The sequence below is a fragment of the Corvus brachyrhynchos genome, unplaced genomic scaffold, assembly GCF_000691975.1.
Source record: "Corvus brachyrhynchos isolate BGI_N302 unplaced genomic scaffold, ASM69197v1 scaffold53, whole genome shotgun sequence".
Lineage (NCBI taxonomy): Eukaryota > Metazoa > Chordata > Aves > Passeriformes > Corvidae > Corvus > Corvus brachyrhynchos.
Genome location: NW_008237681.1, coordinates 6,068,217 through 6,093,956, shown reverse-complemented (window position 1 = coordinate 6,093,956; position 25,740 = coordinate 6,068,217). Strand labels below are relative to the sequence as shown.

General features: G+C 39.2%; 1 protein-coding gene across 2 annotated transcripts in view; it reads right to left on the bottom strand.

Moving 5' to 3' along the window:
• Positions 1-18,199, bottom strand: part of RFTN1 (raftlin, lipid raft linker 1) — an 88,418-nt gene extending 70,219 nt beyond the window's left edge. Inside the window, exons 1-2 of one of the 2 annotated variants that reach the window (XM_017732145.1) lie at positions 18,178-18,199; positions 16,216-16,371 (exon numbers count right to left, since the gene is read on the bottom strand). In XM_017732145.1, the coding sequence (XP_017587634.1) occupies positions 16,216-16,360 (145 nt within the window). In that variant the 5' untranslated portion in view covers positions 16,361-16,371; positions 18,178-18,199. Of the gene's footprint in view, positions 1-16,215; positions 16,372-18,177 lie in introns of those variants that run through there. The other variant, XM_008632042.2, reaches the window with a different exon arrangement.
• Positions 18,200-25,740: the final 7,541 nt, after the last annotated feature.

Sequence of the window (25,740 nt, the reverse complement as noted above, 5' to 3'; positions counted from 1 at the left end):
AAAAAAAAGAAATTCCTTCAAAAATAAAGACCTCGAAAGAAAATCCTGCAAAAGGTATTATGGGATATTGCCTTCTGTAACACCTCTAACAGTGTATTTAACAGTGATGAGGCTTTCATAGAATATTGAAAACTACTAGCAAGCAATAGTTCACCACTGGCACCTAAAAGCAGTATGTCACTGCCAAACACACCACATCACTTCAACTTGGCAAGAACACTTGATAGAAAGCCAAAGAGTAGTGGAAAAGGCTGTTAGAAGTTAACAAAGCACTTCCCAAAAGTACTGTTTTGTTTTTTTACGCAAGTCTGCTAGAGCATGGGTGATGGATTTACTAAAGAAAAAAGTTTTTCTTGGCAAAAAACCCCTGCTTTTTTTGCTTAGAGAAAATTTTCCTGTCACTCTGCAGAATTTGAACTCCTACTCCCTCGTTTCAGAAAAATGTGGCCAGTTTCTGTTTTCAAGTGAAGAATTCCCACACAGTAATACTAACAGCATGGAAATCCATTGTTTAATGTGGGTCATGGGAAAATGGCCACAAATTCAAGCATCATTACAATAAAACGACCACAGCAAATTATATTTTCTTAGTTTATCTTTTTAAGTTTGCAATAAAATGGTTGTCGTTGCAATTTTGTTTGCAAATAGCAGCAGAGTATTTCTGCAAGAGTTTATGAGAAGGCATTGTTTTATCCTTATTTCTCAGCGTAGTTCTGTCAGAAAAAGTGCTGCAACTACAACATTTATTGGAAATTAAAAGGAAAGAAGCAGAGAAACCTTATCTTCAAAGCTGCTAAGGAATGAATTAATGAAGTAAATATAATCTAATCCCAAAGTAGTAAGTATATGCAATAAAGATGTAACAGATGTCCTGTCCAACAGGGACAGAATTCTTTCACGGTATGAAGGTGGTAATTAAAAAGCATTATGCAGACAATCTTAAGATCTAGACTTCCCTTACCCCCTGGATAGGATCCCTTCTGGGCTAGTGACATGAAAAATTAATTTCTTAAATGCACATTCTTACTAATTAAATAATAAAATACAGAGGCAAATAAACAGGTCACTTTCGCAGTTCTCTTTATAAGGAACAGAAAATAACCTTTCCAGGTGGCACAGTGGTGTGTGACAGTGCATATTCACAGTGAGCATACAACAGAACTGCAGGCTGTTACTCCTGTCAGCTCCTCCTTGCACAGACAGTATTTCAGAAGCAAACCTGGGAAAAAGTGCAAAGCACAGTGCTTCCATGGGTTTTTTTGCTGCTCCTTATAAAGCAACCCAAAGAGACATCACAGGCAGCCTCACGTGGCTCTAACTTCTAATCATATGACAGCCCATGTCCAAGACACTTTCACTTCTCCCCAGTCCTAACTGGATTCTGCAAAACAGAGAGAACAATTTCTGACTTCCCTTATGTCAAAAAAGGCCACACCTGCTACTGGCTAATAATGAAATATCACTGATAAACTAGTCTGAGTTTTCACCAATGTTTCTGGAAGGGTTCCCTGAAAGTATCTGTTGATAAGAAGACCAATTTTCACAAAAATTTACTGTAATAAAAAAAACCAAACTAAACAAACAACAATGACAACAAGTAGTACAAGAGTGCAGCTTGAAAACAAAGTGTTACAATTATAAAGTGTTGTATTCATTGAACATGTGGTGAAGAACAATGAAAATAATCCCACAAAATATGTACAATTTTATCTATTTGATCATTTGAAAGGCTTCATCAAGGCATTCAATCCAGCTGGAAAAATAGGGTAGAAGGACAGCAGAGAAAAACAGATGCTGCATCTGAGCTGAGCATTCCTAAGTAAATAAACAACAAAACCAAAACAAAACAAAAAAGCAATTCTGACACAGTTCCAAACTTTATGAGACAATAACTTAACAAAAGACCATTTATTCTGACACTCCTTTTGTTCTTTTGTTTTGTGATTTGAGATAGATGTAGATGCTAATTTTTTTTGCTTACTAGTAATCTGTACAATAACTGCTAGTGAATTAACCCATGCAATTTCAGACTATTTGTCAATTCTTTTATCAGTTGTTATTAAGAAATTCAGGAAACAATTGTTCAAATAGAAGAACACCACAAAGGGCTTAGCAAATGAGGAACTACAGCAGTAGACTGCTGTTTATTTATACTTCACTAGTAACCATGTCCTGGCTTATCTCTAACTTTCTCAGAAATTCCACCTGTTTATTTGTAAACCTCATACCTCATTCTCTTTCAGATTTAAGACCTTTTATCAATTCATTTGGAAATGCATGGCACCTTTAGGACTTCTCACATCATTGATGTCTTTAATTTTTTATGTGCCACATCGTACGCAAAAGCCTCTATATTCTGAGACTGAGATGAACTCTTTCAACTCATGACTGTATAACAGAGACAGGTAATACTTTTGCAGTTCTTAACTCACCTGATGACTGTCAAGCTTGTCTTTCGTGTGCAGATCAAGAGCTGCAGCTCACAGCAAAGGCTTAATGAGATTCTCTTTCCCTTGAAAGGACTGTTTCTTTTAAGAAGAATCTGTAGCTAATCACTGCAAGTCTCAAGTTGAGAGAATGATTATTTGGGGGGAGAAAGAAGCTGTGAGTTCTGTACAATTCATCTAAAGAGAGCTCCATTTATATGAAATGAGCAGGTTTTGCAAAAACCAGTTGGCTGGGAAGCGTTAAGCTTCAGTTCCTGTGCAAGACCTTATCACAGTGCATGGGGTTACCATGCACCAGGAAGAGCCACAGCAGTTCACTACAGCGGCTGCTGAGCATGCATCGGACTCAGCCAAAACTTCTCAGGTGCCACCTCTAATCTTGGAAACTCCATGCCACTGCTGCTTTTCCTAAGATTACCTCAGTGTGTCCCAGGTATCAAATCATTTGCAAAAACATGACTGCACACAAACCAAGAGTCTGCTGGGTATGCAAGCTGTATCACAGAAGGCAGGCTGCAATTCAAGGTACTAATTGCGTCACTTGGACTCCTCTTAAGTCTGGGATATTACACACTTGTACGACTGCAATAAGATAAAACCAAGTCACTGAGACTGTTTAAGACACAGGACAACATGCAACATGTGTCAGGGTTTTGCCAAGATACCTGAACAAGTGCCAAAGGAGCTAGCTGGGGAACTGGAAGCAAGACTAGCACAGTGTTTGGCAAATACTAGTAAGCTCTTGTCCTCTACAGAAGCCATGAACATATTTCCAGGCTGCCTCATCACTTAAAGAGAAGGCTACAATCTGGAGGCCTGGATCAATCTTCAGCAGCTTTGTAATATGTTATGGCTGCAAGATAGTAATGATCAAATGGTATTTCACCAAGTGATTACTCTGAAGAGTCCTGACACTGCTGCAGACTAGCCACAAACCAGCAAGCTCCTGGAATGCAGCACTAAACTGAGACCTATGGCAAAAAGGTGCATTATACCAGGTCCAATGTGAGATGTTTGCCTGGCAGTATATTTACATCTTCTACAGACTTACTAGGCTACCTGTCACCTGTGCACATACACACAGGCACTGAAAAACAAAACAGTAACAAAGGTTTCAAGTAGATAAAGCACCTTCACAGACATAGGATCAATGCCTCTCTATATACCAAGTCAAGGTAAAGAAAATGCAGGTCAGGCATTCACACACAAAACCCATGCAAATGCTGTAAGAACACTAACCTGAAGAACAGTTAACATTGAGACAATCATTGAGGTTTGCAAACTACATTATTTTGCTGAGTACAATATTTGCAACCTTAATTTAAATTGCAGTCACAATTATGCTTGTTGCTAAAGCAACAATTCTACATATTTACAGAATAGGGCAAAGAAAGGAGAAATTGTGCAGTTTCCATGATAGATTCAAATTACCTAAATGTTCTCAGGTTATTCTTGAAACAAAATTTTAAATGAATGTTCATCTTTTCTAGAAATGATAGAGTTTTAAGGTTTAAAGTAAACTTCCCCCTGTTGATAATGAAATAAGTCTAACACACTCAGAGGACGTTTTTCATGTCACTCAGATTCAAAAAAAAAAAAAAGAAAAGTAGTTGTCATGAAAGACCCAAAAGGGATCTGAATCCAGAAATGTAAGTTGTCTTCTTCAGAAAAAGTCCATGTGCCTGTCCATGAGTTTTATTTAGGCAGAACTTGATAGCAAATCTTGTCAGAATGACAGCCGCAGTCCCTGCTGGGCTTCATTGATACAACACAACAAAAAGGCATCCCTCTGGCACTGGAAAGCTCCCAAAACACTGAGAACTCATGCAAGGCCATGTCTTCTCTTCCTGCTAAACATGTCAAATGCTATCTGTCCCTCCATTTTTACAGTCACTCATGACCCTCAAATTCTTTTAATTTATGTGTTCAGCTACTCCTGTCCTTTGATATTTTTTCCCTATTTCATCTGCTCTATTTTCTACTGAGGCCCACTCCTTTCTGAAGATCTTTACTCCTCTCTCCAGCATGGATGGGTGCTCACATCAAGTGAGCAGGGCACAGTAAGTGTCAGGCTAACACTTCCCTCTTAGGCTTCCAGACACAGCGAGGTGCTGCTGCGAAGTCCCTTCCCTCTCCAAACACAGGGGAACACAGCCATAGCATTAAACACAACGTCTGGGGTCTCCATGTCCACGACCTACAACTGGTCCAGGCCAGGGTGGTTCTACCTCTCTGAAGACGTAAGTGGCAGCGCCCTTTCCTTCTGTACTCATGAAAAGCCAACGGGCCCCATACCCCCTTAGGGGAACAGCAGCACCAACATGGTCCTGCTCCTGGAGCTCTTCTTAGCTCTGTGTGTGATCCACTGCAGAGATACCCACAGCATGGGGGCCTCATTTTGTACCATGGGAGGTGCTATTCAATGGAAGGATGTTGGAAGATTTGCTTTTATTCCCCATTTCAACATGCAGCCCACAGACACAGTGCATACCTCTCACTTCTCCCCATGACAGGAGTGCAATGCCAGGCACCAAAGCTCAGCTAAATTTTGCTCCAGTTAATTCTCTGGTCATGCTGGCCCCTGGGGGAAAGTTTCTGGTGTAGGCCGTATCAGCAACTCATCATCCTTTTTCCTTGTCTTTGTCCCTGTTCCTGGAGATCCAGATTCCACTTTCCTTTCTTGTTTTCCTTACCACTTTCCTTGTAACTTTGGGCCATGTTCGTCTTGCCTGACAATTAAGTTAGCCAATATGTTACCTGAACTCTTTTTCTGCCCCATTGCTGCTTAGCTGCAGCTGTGCCTTCCACTCCACTTTTTCTGTGGAGAAACCTTAAGTGTCTGTGCTGTCTGGGGCACAGCAGCAGGAAAGCTATGGCAGGGAGCCTGGGCTAAGGATGTTACAGCTCATCACAAGGCTGACAGATATCTTGATTGCTGCTTTTTTTTTGCGGAAAAGAGTGTGGAGGCAGTTTCTAGGATTGAAGGATTCTGGCTATGAAGACCCTTTGGAGCTTCATATGAGCTGACATGTCAGCTGAGTGTTGACAGCCTATCAAGCAGCTGACAGGGCATGGTCCTCTGAACAAGATGCTTCAGCCAAAAGCCTAGGAACAGGACTGGCAGGCCATTTCCTCTGCAAGCTAAAAGAAAAGCAGGGAAGGAACAGATGCTTCCCAGGGAGAAATAAGTTTGCTTGTTGAGAGTAGGGGGGGAGCTGATCTCCATACTGCAGGACTTGAGCAGACTGTACTACTTCCCTTCCTTCTACTTTGTCCCTTCTCTCCAAGCCAGGGGAGCAGAAGGACAGACTTTATCACCGTTCCTTTTGTCAGTTCTCCCTCCTGTATCACTTCTCATAAGAGCAGGGCACAAGTTTGACTCTCACCCCTCCCTTTTCCCGCATGGTGTGCTGCTGCTGCTACTTTTCAGCCATGTTTTTCCTTAGCAAAAACACTCAGTCCAAAGCCTGTTATGATTCCTGAGGGCCACTGAACTAGCAGCCAAAGGCATCTGCCAACAGGGAGAAAAAGTCAAAACAGGCATTGAAAGCCAGGCAAGAGACAAAGTAAATATGCCCATATAAAAGGGATAAACAGCCAAATGCCACCAAGAAAAGACTGGATCTCCTCGCTTCTAGACATTGAGCTCTGCTGAACTTCTCTGCAGGAGCAGTGTTTGGAACAATGTTTGCAGGACGACACTGCAGACCTTGATCATGGCTTTGCCCACTGCAAACCTGCCCTCCCTCCCCAAACTGCCTAGCGACTGACCAGCAGGTACTGCAATCATGGGACTCCACAGGACAGCAGCCACACCTGTGAACGCAGGTTTGGACTCCCAAAATTTCATCCAATGATTGCAACATCACAGCAGTAGCTTTTACAACAGCAAGTTCTGACCTACCACACCATCCTCAGTGCAGAGAGGCAAGCACTAGCTCTATCACACCAACTTTGTGTCCCACACCTGTGGTACCCTCCCCAGTGGGTGTAGGGCAGAGCACACAGAAGAGTGAAAACTCATAAAGGCAATACACAGTCCGTGTCTTCATCCTCAGATAAAGCTAGGGAGGAAGCAGGAGGTAGTCAGCTCATCTGGAGTGTTCTCACAGAGTAGCTGCCACAGCTGCCAGAGGCAAAAAGAATTCAGGAGAAGTCATCAGGCAGTAGCTGAAATGGTAGCATGTATGAAAATGCAGGAACAGAAAACAAACCCAGAACAGATGTAGAACAGAAATCAGACATGTTTCCGAATGTGGAATCTCTCTACAAACGTCACTTGGGCAGAGCAATGACAAGTACAGTCATAAGAGTGAGACAGACACTGGGACAAAATAGCACGTCCTGGAGTGGCCCCCAGAAGGGCTCGCAAGCCAGACAGGAGCATTTTTCAGATACCTTTCCTGCAGGCTGCTCTGAAACACATGCAGTGGCATGTCCAGTGTACAGGAGGACATGGAACTTTTGTCCAAAGTAAAACCCTCAAATGCATTTAATGGGGAGTGTAAACTTTGCAGAAGCAACTGCCCCAACCTGGCTGTCTGCTTCTCTTGCCCCACACTACTGGCTTAAGACAATGCACAGACTGATACCACACTTTGTTCTGCTGTGTAGACCCTTGGACCTGACCCACCAAGACACTGTTACAGGCTGTACAAAACAGCTGAATGTTGACACCATTTCCATCACAATAGAGACTCTTTATTCTTCACACTGCAACATGAGGAATATAAATGCAAACAATAAAAAAAATCCAGCACAACCAATGTACATCTGTTCGGTGCTTTTGGTATCTTAAGGTCAAGAGCAGTCGACACCAGTAGTTCCTTTTTTCTCTCAAAGGGGCTATGCTCCACTCAGGATGAACCAATTCTAAACCTTTTGTTTGCATGAGATCTTAGCCAAACAAAAAATAATTTATTTTGCAAAGATGTTAAGAACAATAATGCATAGGTTTTGTACATTATCTTTTGTCTGGATGGTTTCAAGGAATTTGTAGCAACAAGTCCTAAAAAGACTCAGCAGATTACTACAGTGATGACTCCTAATCACTTCTCTCCCACAATAAAACCATGAGGCTTTTACTATTTGAAGTAACAAGTTTGAAGTTACTTCGTCTCCTGCTACAGTTAAACACAGGGGAAGTTTTGCTTCTGAGAAAACAGGATTGGGCCCCTGTGGCTTGAAGAATTTCACCATTCCATCAGAAATGCCTGTCTGCCAGCCTTGCAGACTGCCAAGTCTGACTGCTTGGCTCTTGAACAGCATCAGGAGGAAGAAAACCACATGAAGATTGGAAAAATGTGCAAAGCCAGAGGCCAAAGAAAAGACACAGCCACTCAGAAAGATCATGTGCAGTTCCTGAGTTGCTGATAGAATGAAAAGGTTTATTGGAAGTTGAGAGCTCTTTTTAGACAGTATCTGTACTTTTCCATGATGCTAGGGAATTACAGCATTTGTGTAAACGTGATGTATGGAATGCATCTCTTGGAAGAACTCAGCAACTATGTTAAGAAGAACCTTGAGCTAACACAGCAGGTAAAATGAATGACTGCATGGTAAGAATGGAGTATTATAGGAACCCAATCTTCATTCTAAGAACGAGTGCAGACTAGAAAGTTAGCACCCACAAGACTATTGTGGCACACATTTTTTGACAACATGAAACATGTAAAAATAGAAAATCCTGCAGATGTTCCTTTCCTCCCTAGTCCATTTTTGTTTCACACACACCCATTGCCTAATACACAAGCAGAATCCACACAGAAAGAGTGGCTATGACATTGCTAGATGTACTTGGGATTCCATAAAAGCATCTAAAAGAAAACTATGTTTCCAATCACAGGTTGAAAATACAGCTCCAAAATACATTCATACTCATATTCTTTAACATATTTAAGATGTTCTAATATACATACCATACTTTATCTAAGGTTTCATCTAGTCTATAATGTATTATTCCAACACAAAATAGCAGTGTCACAGTACAGCTGGATCTTGAGAGGACAAGAAATGCCAGCAAACTTTAGGCTTTTTTACATTTGAAATTATGTTAATGGTACAGCTTTTCTGCAGGTATGTAACTGTTAAGATATGGGCTAGGATAGTTAATTCATAATATTGACCAGCTTCTTGCTTTGAAGGCCATGATCTAGCCACCAGCACAATGGACTGCCCAGGACTTATTCCCAGTTCTGTCACAGTCATCACAGGACTTTAGATAAAGCTCTTCACACTTTCTATTGTGGTGTAATTAAGTGTAGCCATAAAGCAAAATTTAAGTGATTGAAAGGTCATTTCCCCAGGAACTACCCCCTCAAATGACATATGTGTATAAAATACAATACATACCTGTGTCTGTGTACTGCACACCTCCCTGATGTGCAGATACAGAATATATATACGTTAGAAGAAAAAGTGTGTGCATGCAGTCTATTACAACAAGGATCTAGATGCAATAATTATGGAAAGTAGAGCTTCCATTTAGAAACTAAAATATGTCTCACAGTCATGCATCCTTATTTAAAAAACAGTAAAGTTCAAATCTAATGACTCTTTCCAGCAATTACATTTATGATGTAATTTATGGCATTTATTAAACTGCTAACATATGGAATGCTCCTTTTATGTCAAATTGCAAGTTTCCCAAGACACACAAGTGAGTTTTATAAACTGCTACAGCAGGAACATTTCATTCTGCTGTGATTTACAGTGGCAAGTCCTGAAGGGTTACTGGAGCAAACCAATGTTGAGGGTTTGATCCCTGCATGGGCCATTCACTTAAGAGGTAGATTCGATGATCCTTGGGGATCCCCTCCAATCCAGAATATTCTGTGATTCTCTATTGCTACCGACTGGAATTCACTTGGAACAGAAAACCAAGCCAAAAAATTTCATTTCTTCATATTTGCATCAATAGAAAGGACTGAAGCCCAGTTCCAGCAAAAGCCTTATGCTGATTCTTTATATCACATACATGTAATCAAACTAAGTTGAATGGGATATGTGCACGGACAAAGCTTTAGCAAAGGGGAAACATTAGCAGTATCTGGGCTACAAAGAAGTAATCCATTGGCCTCTCATGCTCATCATCTTTCTGCTCTGAACCTGCTACATATTTATCTGCTCTGAAGCACTGTTTTAGTCAGTTATAGATAATCTATACACAGTCTGGTTCAAGTTATCACATCTCATATATAACCTAACAATATTTTGCCATGCTAATTTTATTTCATCACTCCTGAGGACTAAATGGTGGTAACAGGCCTGGTCAACTTGAAATACAAAACTTGAATGCTAACTTAATTTATGTTCTTCTGCTTACAGAAATGAAAACAAAATTAAATAACTTCGCCAATGGGGAAATATTTGCTTTTACTAGTCTTAAATCTAGTAACACCTGCAAATGCAGAGTTGCAGGTTTTGTTCCTTTTTCAGTCACACAGCCACTTGCTTGGAGTTGTTTATTTTTTATGTTTGGTGTTTGGTTTTTTTTCCCCAAGTGAATGGTGAAGTGAAACAGAAAGCAGAAGTCAGTCACAAATAACTGCTTAATATAAAATAAAAATTACCAATAGGAAGAGAAGGTAAGCATTGAAATCAACAACAAGTACTATGTTCTACAAAAAAAAGAATTTCCTGACAAAAAATGCATACACATTTTACAGGAAAAATGCTTCTCTGTCCTCTACTTGCACACTTTCCAGTGCATGACACTTCCAATTCTGAATCAGACTTCTTTTCTTTTCCATGGGGAAAACTGAGGGGGTTTCTATTAATTTAAGCCTACACACGACTGAAATTTAATCTTAAATTAATGAAGCTTTCAGTATGGAGATTTTTTTAACTATTGATTCTACTACAATAATGCCCTCTACAAAGGTCCACCAACACATTATTTGTGTCTTGTATGAGGGAAAAAAAAAACCCAATAAAAACCAAAAGCCCAGCCATAGCAGTTTTCATAACACTGTAGTAAGTGGTTTTTGAGCAGTATAACTGGCTCCAAAACACGATGGTGAGGTATCCATATGCTTGACAGAACTTGAAAGATAAATACACTTTTAAATTTTATATATATACATACATACATATATATATGGGTATGAGTGTGTGCGTATATATATATACACACACCCCCCACAAAATGCCTCAAATAAGAAGGTTTTATGTATGTAGTAAATTTGTTACACTAGGAGTACTGTCCTGGTAAAACACATGTCCTTAGACTAAAACACTTACAACATTCAAGCAAAAATATAGTGGGAATGTTAGAATGCAATTAATAACCTTATTTTTAAATCATTTTCTTCATTTTGATTTTTTTTTTAACTAAAAATACAAATTCTTGCCAATCAGGATAAAAACCATATGCTCATATATTCACATTATAACTTAAAAACTTCTTTGGGACATGTGAAGTATTGCTATTTTTCATTCCATCAAAACATCTGGATTTTAGTGGTTTTACAGCACAAATGGCTTGTTCAGAGTATAGCCTTTCCCCATTTAAAAAAATTTATACCCCATTCCATTCTCATCACATGGCTACCATATGTTTCATGCCAACTTTATTCAAGACCAAAACCTATCGTAACTCATCAGGCCGATGAATTAGTACAGGAATGTAAAGCAAAGCAGAAAAAAAAATAAAGATCCAATCAAGTCGGTCAAAAAAATTCCCCTAAATACCAAAAAATTCCACCCTATTCCGAGAAGTGAAGAGATAAATTACTATCAGATTCCTGTTTTTTCTCAGAAGGTCATCATAACCCAGGAGGTGAAAGAAAAGAAATAGAGGGTGAATAAGTTAGCTTAGTTTCTGTATCATCTGTCATTGCAAGTACAGTTTTCCAAAATAAGTAGATCAAAAAAGAGCAAGAAAGGAATGCAGATTACTGGAATACTTCTCTTTCCAACAAAATAACAAAGCGTAACAACCAGATTACCCCATGGAGTCACTGTTGAAAGCATGGTTGCTTTAAATTAAGACTATTCCATTTGCCAGCACATAGCCTCCCGAGATTTGCCCACCATTTGCCTCTTATTTCCAATAAAACTTGGAGATAGCAGAGGTTCAAGATGATCTTATTCATCTCCTTTTATTTAAAAGGAGAGGGATGCAAAATAGAAACAATTTTTTACTTTTGGGCAGGTGATACAATCTTTTGTTGTCTGGGGTTTTTTTCAGTAAAGGCCTGAAGTATATAGAGTAGACCCTAATTCATCTCTTCCAGCTTTGTAGCAAAAGGTTTGCTGCAACTGTCTTTTATTTTCCTTGATTTTTTTATTGTTATAAAATTCAATCATTTCTACTTAACATTAGTATTGTCTCTAAGGCAGTGAGAAGACATTTCTTCTGACATTTTGCTGAACCAGCAACAAGCCACCCAATTCACAAATATAGTAATGTCTTCTTCACAAGTAAAAATGTGTGATGATTTTATTGATTTACTGTGGGTGAAAACTGGCGTGGTGGGGGAGAAGAGCAGCCCATAAGCTTTGGACAGTACAGATGACTAAAGAATAGAACACAGGATGACACTGTCAAGGGACAACATGGAAGACAGACCAGGATTTCTTGGAAGAGGCCACCTTAGCAGAAACAAGAAAGATCAGGCTCATAAGCAGATTTATAAAGCCAACAGCTCAAAACAAGTATGCCCACCTCAACTCTAAAATGTCTTAGGAAAGTGCCCCTTACTCCTCAAATGCCAATCTACACTAGATAGCCCTTTGCTGATAGCAATTTTCCCCACTTTTTAAAAAAGTAAAGGACAGTGGCAAATCTAACCACTTTGATTCTGGAGAACCATGTGGATTATTAGTGTTGCGGCACACAATGGAAACCGATGGGTTCTTCATAGCCTGTTTTCCTTGAAAGCTTGGTAAATATTTCCCTAGACACTTCACTTTCAAGTAAATCAATTTGCAACACTGGGAAACATAAAAATGAAGCTTACACTTGCAACCTTAATTCTGTCTTTTGCATCTATGCACTATTTATAGAGTACTCAAGTAAGTGATCAAACACTATTTTCCACTGGACACCTGCATCAGTGGAAAGCAAGGCAAAAGTTTAGAAAATAATAAAAAAATGTAATAAAGGAGCATATTTCCTTACATTCTTTTAGCTGTGTATGTCAGAAGGTAAACAGTAACCAAAGACAGCAAGCAAGTGAAGTTTCTAGCTAACATTCCAGAAAAATTATCATCAGGACAGTATTTTATCCCTGTTTTCAACAGAGTGATGCTAAGGGAATGAGCATTGCCAGAAGGTCGAGGGAGGTGATGCTCCCGCTCTGCTCAGCCCTGGTGAGGCCACATTTGGAGTGCTGTGTCCAGTTCTGGCCTCCTCAGTATAAGAGAGACATGGAGCTCCTGGAGCAGGTCCAGCAGACAGCTACTAAGTTGGTCAAGGGTCTGGGGAATCTTTCTTACAATGAAAGGCTGAGGGAGCTGGGCCTGTTCAGCCTCAAGAAGAGGCAACCAAGAGGGGAGCTCATTAACGTGCATAAAATATCTAAAGGGTGGGTGTGAAGATGATGGAGCCAGGCTCTTCTTCATGGTGCCAACCAGTAGGACAAGAGGCAATGGGCAGAAACTGATGCACAGGAGGTTCCATCTAAATACGAGACAGAACTTCTGTACTGTGCATGTCGGAGCACTGGAAGAGATTGCTCAGAGAGCTTGTGGAGTCTCCCTCACTGGAGATGAAATTCAAGAACTGCCTGGACGCAATCCTGTGCAATGTGCTCTCAGATGGCCCTGCTTGAGCAGGGAGGTTGGACCAGATGACCCACTGTGGTCCCTTCCAACCTCACTCACTCTGTGATTCTGTGAGTTCACAATAGTGTGAGCTGATTTAAAGAAGGTCCTATTTCTCTTCCTGACAATATACTGCCTCCACTTCTACCAACTCCAGAATTCTTCAGACCCTTCCAGAAGACACAGATACAGCCAAGGATAACCAAACAAAAACACCATATAACCTGCCAGATACATGAGTTAAATCAGCTCATAGAACTGATAAGAGACAAGAGAGGGGAGCAGTATTTCCCCACATATAGCTGCAAAATCTTACATCTGCCTAGCTGCCAGACAAAGTGCACTTTAAACATGAGCCACATTCTGGAACTGATCTCTGATTATCTGGGTATCAGATTTGGAAATAGATGCAGTTCTAAACTGCAGATATGACCAGCATCCACCTTTATGTCTGAAGTCAACAAGAATTGCTTTTGGAACACACGAGGACATGCTAAGAACTTGGGAAACTTCTGGCAGTAACCTGTGAATTAGCTCCCACTTGCAACACGGAGATATTCACATCCTTCTTACCATTAAGATTAAACACTTGTGAGAGATACAGTTATCAGAGCAATCAACACTATAGAAAAGCTACAGAGAAATATGAGTACCTGTCTGCACTGCCAGGCTCACTAGTCTTGTAAATAAGGCCTAGCATAAGAATACAATAAAATACTCTGTCGACATTCATAATTTAACATGGCTTATTCTTAAAATCCAGTGAAGGAGAAAACCTGTGGAAAAAATGAGACACACACATGCTGGAACAGCTAAAGTAGCTTCACAGAAGACAGGCTTCACAATCTAAATGTTCTTTTTACACAGCTAGGAGCATTTCACTCATAGAAGCCTCTGAATCCACACAGATTTAGGTGAAACACTTATTGTTAATGCTGGTTATCTGCAGAGATTATTTCTCAGCAAAAACATAAACGAACCAGTGATGATGAGAAAAACCTGGAATGCCACAACACTACATAGTGCAACATAGGCCTTCACACAGCCAGTGACTACAACAGGGAGGGAGCTGCCAATCCTGAGAGCACACAGTCATAGGTGGTACTATGGAAAAAGAGCAGGAACAACAGCTCCATCCCCTCCACATCTACCTATCTGCTGACATGTTCAGAGACTGGAGTGATGGGGAGACAACATGCCAAAGCAGAACTCAATGGAGCTGGAGAGTTTATGCTATTTGGCAAACTGAAGAACCTGATAGAAGTACTTCTGCTAACAGTCTTTTTGAAGCCACACCTCCTAAAATCGTAATATAACAATCTATGATGAGTAAGAAGAATGTACACAAGTATACTTTACAACAAACCTATGCATTTAATCAGACTTGGAAAGCCTGGGTTTAATTTTTTGCTCTTTACCAGACATCCTCTGTGCCTGCGGCAAGTCACATTGCTACCACAAGTACTGATTCTTTCTCCATAGAGTGCCAAAGATGAGACTTCATGAGACAACAGGGGAATGCACATGCTAAAATTTGAGAGACAGACAGAATGATGAATATTCCAGAAAAGCCCACGGAAGTGTGTCCTCAATATTAATTCATTTTCGCTAATGACACAACTTGCAATACATCTCAGTAAAAGCTGTCAAACTATCAGAGGACACAAACAGCTCACTTTGAAATAAAAACACATAAATGTCGAAACAACTGCAATACATAAACAGGAAAAAAATTCCTCTACCACTTGCTTGGTGCTCTCAATAACAGCAGTGCATCCCAATTAGCGTATCAAAAAACATAAGGGAACACAAACACAGAAGACAGGCACTCTAAGTCTGCAAAGACAAAATTTCTCAACTCTCACACTGCCTACAAGAACACAATCCTGTCAAACCACCTATTCCAAACCTCCACCATTTCAAACTCAAGTTTACTTGCAGCAGGTTTTAAGACCCAACAAATTCCCACTACTCTGGGCTGACACACTGAGCTGCACAAGGTGCCTCACCAAGCGACACACCAACAGCTCTTTGTCTCGCACTGTGAGAGACGCACGCTCTGGCTTTTCCTTTGACCTGACTTGCAAAACAAGAGAAGTCACAGCACACTGCAGGGCAAGAGCACAGAGGCTCTACCTGGCATCCTGCCAGCCAGCTCTAGCAGATTTTGGTACTGTGTTGTTTTCTATATAGCAGGAAGCAGGTCCCAGCCTTCTGCTCAAGCTTCCAATTCCCAAATGGTGTGAGGAGTAATTGCTTGTAGAACAGGCTAATTCTGAAGTGAAAGAGGACACAGGCAATGGTGTGAGCAATACTAGCAAAGAAGCCTGATGTCAATCACGAAGGCAAAAAATGGAGTATCTGTGGATTGTCACGAGAATTAAAACAAGACTATTTCAGACAGAAGAGAAAAAACAAGGTAAAAATTGCATGAGACTGAACTTCACCCCTTTGATGTTTTAGGTCTTTAGTGTCTCTCACTATCCTGTTTCTACCTACATGGATGCATCTGTAAGTATCTGTAACCACCTAAGAGTTATTTATGGCTAGCTACTAAAACTGAAAACACTAACTTCAGCCTCCCAAAATACCTCTGACAGAGCCCAGAGAGCACAAGGGAAAGAAGAAAAAAGTAAAGTATACAACCTTGCAGACCTGAATTGCTTTATCATATCAAAGTTGGATAAAATGTAAATTAGGGAAACAAACATCCACATCAGAGTAAAAAAACAAACAAAGAAATTCAAGAAAACAAAACAGAAAGGGGAAGGGTAAAAGAACATAAAATCTGATAACCTGTAACTACCTGTAAGGCTAAAAATTAACACAAAATTCTCCCTAAGATCTCTGCATGGAAGCATTGTGACTGAAGAGGAGGCATTTACTTAGAGAAATTTAAGACATTTTAAGAACTTAACTACTATTCAAAAAATATCATGAAGCAATTAACACATATATTTTAATAGAAAAAAAAATCTAAAGAAAAATACTGTGTACTTACTATCATTTAGTGTTGTGAAGTCCAAGAATCGATATTCGTAGCAAACATCTATCTTGGTTTCTACCTGGGGCCTCTTCAAAGTTGAATAGATATTACCAGGTCGTTTTTCATCATGCTTCTCTAGTTTGTTCAATCCACAACCCATTTCAGCAGTTCCTGATACAAAGAGGTAGGGAAAAGGGAAAATGCATAAAATGATTAATTTTGAGGGGTTTTTTTCTGGTTTCATGCCCCACACTAGTACATTATGGTGATTTTTAATTTTTAAATACAAGCTACCTACAAACTACATAAAATTGTATAATCAAATAAATGCTCAGATAGTAACTGAAGTATATACTACTCAGATCTACCCCCAGGCATACTATTATTTTATTGGAAAATTGACAGTTTAATTTATGTACTTTGCATCTTTCAAATGTATTCAACAGTACATCTGAAAGACATATATTCCATTATAAAAAAAGTAGCTGAAAATGCAAAATAACTTGCTAATATTAAGGTTGTCAACTTAATAACAATTTCTATATATGCAGTTACTACGAGAGCACCTAGTATTAACTTTTACACAGATCTCTGTAGCATTCAAATTAATATCTAGCCTTGTAATTCAACGGAAAAAGCAAGTCCTCTCTGCAGAGAACTACCTGCATTTACAAAACAACCTCACTTCCTCCCACCTCATTTTTTTAGGAACTAATGGGACTTTACAGACTCTGTCTTCAAAACAGAAGAGGCACCTGGCCACAGAACTGCACTAGATAAATCTAGTTGTCTTTTAACAAGCTGCCAGCCCACAACATATTAAAGGATTACTCCTGACAACCATGCCTGCTACACATTAAATGTTTCTCAGTATCCTGCACATTACAGCTCATCTGAGTAGGAAATAATGGAATAATTACTTGGTGAAAATATCCAGATGATCCAAACCCTCTAATTCCTCTCAGCAACACTGGTGGGGCTTCAGGCAAATTATTTCAACCAGCAGCAAGTATGAAAAATACAAGTATGAAGACACCAGGTAGGCACCTGAGGTTTTTCATTACAACCCACCCAACACCATGCCTCCGCCTACATGGAGAAATTCATGCTCTGGGGACAGGGCGGGAAATGCAGAACAAACGCTCAGTAACAAGGAGTGGCTCCCACAGGCCACTCCAGATACTTCAAGGCATGGGGTCCATTCAGTGTAAACACACTGCATAAAGCATTAGGAAGGTCAGTGTCACAGCCACCCTGCAACCTCTGACAGACAGCAGTGAGCACCTGAGAAAGTTCAGTCACAGATTAGGGTGATTACCTTGACAGCTAATAAACCTAAAGCAGAGAATGAAAACCTTGTTCAGGTTCACCTTCTCCAAAGAGCTGTTTGTAAGCTTATGCCACAGCTCCATCCCCCAAAAGCTTAGAAAGTTAGTCAAATGTACAGCCCCAACGTATTTGGAAACTACTTGCAGAAAATTATCTACATTTTTATTTATACTATGCTTTAACTTGTATAAATTTTGTCCCTCCCTCATACTTCCTTGTGAAATCATTCTTATTAATAGTTCCCAAATCCCTTGCTGTATTTTGCTATGATAAATGCACTCAAGTCCTATTCTGCCATTTCCTAGACAGGATCTCTGCTCCCTTCATCACCCCACTCACTCTCATTTGCATCACTGTTCTCATTTCTCTACATGAACACAGGTGGCCATGTGCTCAAAATGAGATCTTAACAAAGCTTATGAAAATAACATTCACACTTCCCTGCTTCTACTGCAAATAATACACCTACTGCACCTAAAATCATCATTCACAGCTGAATCATCACCTTCACAGTTTACTGTCAGCTTCCTAGCAGACAAAGAACCTGTTTCTCCTCATTTTTATCCAACACGACTGAGAAGTTTCCAACTCATCCCTCATAACTTGGCTCTATTTCTTTGCACTTCTACTGCTCAGTAATAGTCTTACCCCATTCTCCAACACCCTTGGAAGAAGGAGCTGGAAGTCTTTCTGGGCTCAACAATACCACCCACCTTCTTATCATGTGCGAAGTCCATAAATGCACACCTACATCCTCCTAAAAAGGCCCTAATAAATAGATCAAAATAGGACTGAACAACACATTGAACTTGAAAAAAAGTAACATAGTAAATACTTGATCATACAGAACCCGGAAGAAGAAAAAACATTTGCTATAAAGACCACTAGCATTGAGAAAAAAGGATGATGTGCCATTTGTATTCCTGATGTTTCAATATTTGGTGGATGCATCCAGCAGAAAACAACCTTCCCAGATTATTTTGAAAGAAAGATAAAAACTACTTTAACAATTTCTATCAATGAAATCAAGGTTTGCAGACTCAATTTTTTTTTTTTTAATTTGGAATTTAAGGTTAAAAATCCTCATGATCATTTTACGTTCTCAAAGTGATACTTTCCACCTTTTTTTTTAATATGGTAACTATTACCATTAAAGGATTATTCTTTCATATATACAGCAGTTTCTTCTTTTGCCTGTGCAATATTATTTGCTTCAGTCTAAAATGTTATTTTAATATATAAACATATGTTGCATATTAATGAGCCTAACAATACACCAGGTATTTTTCCATTAACTATAATGGAACATATCTAGCAGTATGCTTGTGCTAGTGAAGAATTAAGATAGCAGAAAGTGTTAGCAAGTGTACCAAATTTCTTGTTTCAGCGATGGCCCAGTAAATCTTACACATCATAAGTACACAGGATTTCGTAATAAAAAATTCCATTTCAGAGGTCATTCTGCTGCAGTGCCTGCAACCTTTAGTTGTACAAACAGTCTGAAATCCACAGGACTCTTAGACAGTGATGGCTGCAGAAAGAGGCCTTGGGGACTCTGCATTTCACATCACGGAGAGTTTTGCATTCTTTCCCAAACTGGGGTGAAAGTGCTAAAAAATAAAAGCCTGTGCTTCCAACAGCAGCCACAGACACTCTCCCGTGCATCTCCAGCAAACATTTTCTCAGCCTTTTGGAGAAAAACTCTTCTCCCCTCACAGCCCATGTGAGCAATGACCTCAGCAAACAGAGACAACCCTCAAGCCATTCAGCATGAGCTACCTGCCCACTTGGGGGTGGACTGAAAACATGCTTTTTTTGGTATTAATTCCCTGAGTGACTGCTTACTAGAAGACTGATTTTCCTTTTTGTGCTGTTTAGCTAAAACTTCAATCAGTATCCTTGAGGATAAATGCTTTCTCACATTCTGTTAAGTATAGGCAGTTATGTTACTTAAAGCACGCATATGGAAAAGGTTGATGAAAAAAGATGCTTTCACTTGAAAAAAATGAGGAATCGGGGGAAAAAAATTGAGTTTCACAACATCACAATCTTTTCCACAGTAATTAGAATAAAAGTGCTACAGCAGTAGAAAACAAACCTTAATAAAGGTTCTACTTTAACACAGGAGTCTAAACACTAAAATAAATCCACAGACATAGGAATACTTAAAAGCTTTCTCAAATATAGTGATGATGTGTGTAGGACAAGTCATCATTCAATCACCAAATTCTGCTCAAAGTTATCCCACAAACATCCTTCTGGGACAGCTTGCTTTATAACCTTTCAAAGGCTTTTAACATCAGTTATTACCCTTTTCCTTTCCTTGGCAGCAAAGTTAGTGCTGTTCAGAGTCTTCCCACCATCATCTGAAAAATATCTCCTTGCTTTTCAGTTACAAATCTACTTGTCAACAGGACATTATTCACCTTCTTAATTTTCTACATTGCAGTTATCAAAGAGTGCTGTAATAAATGTTTGTAACTGATGCATTCAAAGTAATCTAAACCCACTTCAGTGCATGTTTTCAGAAGGTGTATTACTTTGCTGTAAGACCTGCTTAAGGTTTCCATACTACAGATTTATCCTCACTTTCTATACCTGCATGTGAATTCCACTTTCTTTTATTCATATTAAACCAAAATATTATCACTAAGATTCACTTTTTAGTAAATTGAAAAACAATCCTTCAAAGACACTGCCAAATTTTCAACATCTTCTTGCTCTGCGGTAGGTTCTAAGATAAACATTTTCTTTTGCATTAATGCAGAAATTAATTATCAACTCAGTAGCTCTATACTTAGAAAAAAAAACTTGAAAAAGTAACATTTAATGAAGAACATTAACCCCTAAAATTAAGATTTAGCTATAGGCTTTTACAATTACACATGCCAGAAAAACTAATTCTGTCCACAAACTCACTTAGACTGCAAATTAATCTTACACGTGCTCTATGATCTTGTTGATCTCAAACTGTTCATATGTTCAGCCACATGATGATAAAACTAGAACTGAAACCCAAATCACACAATAGATTGGGTTTTTTTAGTCTGTATCTTCATTTTAATTCCACAAAGCATCAAAAATAAAAGGCATGCCAAGCTGCAGAACAGCAGCAAAGACTAGTCAATTAATTTTTAAGTTTATCTTGTGAAGGACAGCAAAGACCTTCACTGCTTAGGAAAGGAGCAGCTTGCTTCTGCAAACTGAGTTCAAAAATTTAACCCAGGATTTGTACATCCCAAACAAACACCCAACTCACAAGTCACAGAACAAGCCTCTTGCTGCTACCACCTCTTCCTCCTCCCCGGTACTGTCCTTCAATGTGTATTTTAGGAGCAGAGGAGCTCTAAGGAGCATCTGGAGGTACACGAGAGAAACTCATCCCAGCATGGCAAATGACCTGCCCCTGAATGCTCCTTCTCAATACAAGTTTTATTGAAACTGGTACCATCCTTTGCCAAGAAAAAAAGCCAAAAAATTACAACAAATTGTAGACATCAAGAAAAAAAAAAAGCCAACAGTATTTCCACTTTTAATCTCCTCTGTGATCCATGAAAATGAATGTATCTTGAATATATCATAGGAATTTTTACAGCTCTTTTAGAGATGCGTCAAATGCTCAACTGATGATATCTGAATTTAAGCTTTGCTAAAATACCCTCTTGCAGCTTGGGTTTGCTTTCTCACATTGCTAGTGTATGTTCAAAATAGATTAAATACAACAAGTTCAGAATTAGCAAAGAACAAGGATAAAATAATACCATGTAGCTAACAACTTATTTTCTTGTTAACAGTGATTCAGGCCCCAGGATTTCTTTTCAGCAGAAAAAGAGCACAAAGAAAAAAAAGCAAAAAAAACCCTTGCCTTCTATCTGGTTTTCTTTGGAGGTATACTGGGGAACAAATGAGGCTAATTTTCTGATTTATTGATCCATCCTTTCACAAAACTCCATAACAATCTATCTCCATGGAATAATAATGAAAATTACACTGAAATGTAGCAGAACCACATGGCTAATGGAAGTTTGAATAGATTACCAGAATAAGTAATTTAAGGGATGTTTATCAACTAAGTACATATTGGCTAAATAGTTTATTTCAACTAATCAATGCATGATGTCAATGACTACTTAGAGGGATGATTTGAAAATAATTCCAAAACAATTCTTTTAAATACTTATGGTTTTAGAGTCAACTGCTAACTGAATATTCTAGCAAGTGTGTAAGTGAAATACACTACCATCCGAAATAGGAACAAGGTAATTTCAGTGCTTACAATGGCATCCAAGGAAAATGTGCTGTATGGAAAATTAATGCTTGTCAGCTTGTTTTTAAGCAAAATTAGTAAGAACAAGCTTGCTTGCATTAACATATTTAAAGCTTTTATTGGCCAGGACTAGTGAACGTATTTTGTAAGCTTTATCATGAATTAATTTATTTTTTAAAATACATATCCTAGGTTACTGCTAATGTTCTTTTCCCAAAATTATGGAATATAGTATTCTTACTGATGAATGCAGCAGCTGGAAAACAAGATAACTGCAACCTATTAATAGGTTTTCTCTCTTGATTTTGTTTAAGGCCTTTCATCCTCATTCTTCCTTCCATGGGTAATACTTAGGTACCTCACAGGGATGCTAGAAGGCATTTACAAATAATTACAGGACTTCACATTTGTTGTGCAGTAATGAGACATGCTTATTTTCTTAAACCCTCACTTCTGCAATCCTGACCTTTCCATTTTCAAAATAATAAGCACTTCATGCTTAGTTCACTTGCTGGCATGTGGTCACTTAATTCTTGCATCCTTCCCAGTCTACAAAACACCAGAGTGTTTAGTCCCCCACTCGGCTCTCAACAAACCCTGAGAGAGCTTGCAAATTATAGTCAAGTCTCTTTCCTACCATAGTTAAAGCAATGAAGCAGAGGAGGAATAACAAGGAAAAAAAACCAGCATAACTGAAGCAGAGAATTAAAAACACCAAACCAGACAAACTGGGTGTACAGGTAAACAAAGAAAGCAGAATAGCATGCAGGATGATGCTTTGTTAGTTGCCAGGAAAGTGCCATGTTCCTGACTTCTCATTTTTTCCCACCCTGGCTTACCACTGCACAGGTTTTTTTGTCAGATTATGACACTTAAGAGGGAAATTCCTTACCAAGAGATACCCACTTGGTCTTTTTTTTTCCCAACAGTATTACCATCCAGGAAGATATGTAAGCATATATTCAACAAATACTGCAATAATTTTCATTTGTGGGGAGGGACCTGTACTTAAGTAACTAATGTTTACCAAACAATTTGAAACATTCTGAAATACTTACAGACACAAGGAACAATTACCATAAATCAGTCCCATCTCTTGTCAGATGTTACAGCTGACCAATTCTTTTTCACCATATACTTATAAATTTGACCAGTAGCTGATAGGATTTTAGACTTGAGGCTGATAACTAAATCTCAGCTTACAGGAAGGTTGGTGAAAGAATAATCCCAGATTTATCCTTTATGATTGATTTGATTTAAATTAAACTGCAGAGCAACCCAAGTAAATCTGCAATTAAGATCTTCTATTTCAAAAAGCAAATCTCAAAAACTAAGGAATTCATTAGTGAGATGAACAGGAATGAGCAATCAGAGGATGTGAGTACAGGGGAGGTCTGGAACATGTTTGAACTACAATATGAGTATCTGCAGAACTTGGAACCCAAGAAAGTGACAAGAGAATTCATAAGAAGGTTTCCAGACACAATGAGATGAATTACCTAATAAATAAGGAAAGGTAGAATAAGCAGAGAGCTTAAGGGACAGGAACAAAGTTCAGCAGAGGAAACTACAGTCTCGGATCAAGAAACACAAGCATAAAATGAAATGTGCCAGAAGCCAAGGCAAGTAGGAGAGGCCAAAGATACCACAACTCAACAGAAGCAGAACACAAATCAGGACTAATCTGGATTCATACCAAGAAGTCTGGAAGACCTGGCATGATGAACTGCAGCCCCAATTGCTAGAATTAAAAACCAAACTACTGCATCGGGTTTGGTACTGTCTCCCAGGGAGACAAGAAAATGTACTGACTACACAAAAAAACCCAGAGAAAAACATAATTTGGCCAATTAAGACAATTGCTAGTCTAGCTTCCAGAGTTTCTAAGCTTAAGGAAGAAAGCAAAGAAATACATGGATAAATACAATAAAGATTCAGTAAAGTTAGAACAGACTACCCTGACAGGTCTTGTATACACAAGTCACAAAGAAAGCAGAGCACTAGCATGCAGCATGTCAAATAACACGCCAGCACGATAACGCGATTTCAACAAACTCTTATTAGGTGCTATTGTTCTTAATGCAGTATTCACATCACTGACTTGGGCTCGACTCTGCTGCCCTGCATAACACACTTTGCTCTGTGCTGTCTCTGGGTCTGCAAGTCACCAGGCCACCTCTGTGGGCTCCCTGCCACCAGCCCCTCTCTAGGGAAACAGAGCTGGTTTGTGTGGGGGTGTGTGTGTGTGCACATGAGCAGCAGGGTGGGAGGTAGAGGAGCAAACAGGATCAGAGAGAACTGGTGGAGGAGCAAGGCAAGTGTTGTGCTAGCGGTGGGGAGCAATGTGAGGAACAGCAGGCTGGTGGGAGACCCTTGCTTTCCACACCACCCACATCACCCTGTAACACTCATTCAAAATATTTAATACTTGATGATACCACTCTGCTGTCTTTCAGTACAGCAAAAGATTCAGATAATACCACATCTTTCTACAAAGTACTTTTAGGCGGTGTGGTTTTGGTCAAGATAACAAAGTGTTAATGTCACTGAACAATGCACAGATGAAATTTATGCCAAAATACCATGTGCAAATGTTCAAGAAAGTTGTGTCCATGTGACAACAGGAGACTACCAGGATGCTAATAAAGACTAGAGAACTACTCTCAAGAACATGAAGAGAAATCACAGCAGCTTAGAAAATAAAGACTGAATGAACCTGACAAAAGCATGAATAGGAATGTTAGATATTAATCCAGCTTTCTTGAACCCACAGAAAACAGGCATGAGAAACCGATGCATATTGCAATGTATGCACAGCTGCTTAATGACAGTGAGTAAAACCATGATAAAACACAAAACTACAGACTTAACAGTCCTGTGTTTACTGCCTTCTTCTAGTTTGCCACAGAGTAAAACCCCAGTCAACTGATGAAGGCAAAAGGTAAAGTGGACCACTAGTGCCAGGCATGGAGTTTTGGGATCTCACATCAAGTCAGGGATGGAATAATAGTTATGTGAATACCTTTTACTTATTTCAAATAGAGATATCATCAACTTTAATTTTTATTTTTCACAAGTCTGTGACCCCAGCTTTTCCACTACAGAGTCTAAGACCAGTTCATTACACCCAATATGGTATTTGTGTTTCCCAGTACCACAGCTCAGAACTCCCCTCACATTTAATCACAGCTGTATATACTCATTTCATGCTACATTCTCATTCTCAGACCGGGGAATGCCAGCATTCAAGACGTGGAAAGCCCCTTGTCTAATTTAACCTACTTGAGGTTAAGCTAGATTCCTAAAACAACCCTTCATTCTGAGACTTTTATTTTTCCCTAAAAAAACCAGAAATTAAATACACAAATGTGACCACTAGCATTGTGAAAAAGGGTAATTGATAACTTGTTATTCAATACCAGGACCTGAAATGGATTGTATTCTTTAAAAATAAAATATAAAAATAGATGTATAAAAAGATCTCCCCGTGTGAGCTAGAGGCCAAATACATATTGATAAGGTTATTCTCCTACAAAATAAATAAATAAATAATTTTTTTTTTAAGGGAATAAAAATTGAAGCAGCATACAACTAGACCACAGCTTCCAAACTTTGGCTGGAAATATTAAAGAACATTCTGCATAACAGGTATAATTATACTTTCATTATTTTAAATCCAGCATTCGCTTTAGCACAACAGCCACCCCGACTAAGACTCCAGCACCCTCCCCATCCTGCCACACAGCAGCCTCTGGTTCAGCTCGTTCCCTGGTCCGAGCTAGAAGCGCTCTGGAGGGAAGCACGCTCAGGCGTAATGGAGAACAAATGTCTCCCATTAATTATTTGACTAAGCCGAAAGTATCAAAGAAGAACTGTAAAGTCCATCCAACTAAATTCTCCTTTTCCAGAGATACACAGGCAGTAAGAAGAGGCTGTTGTGACAA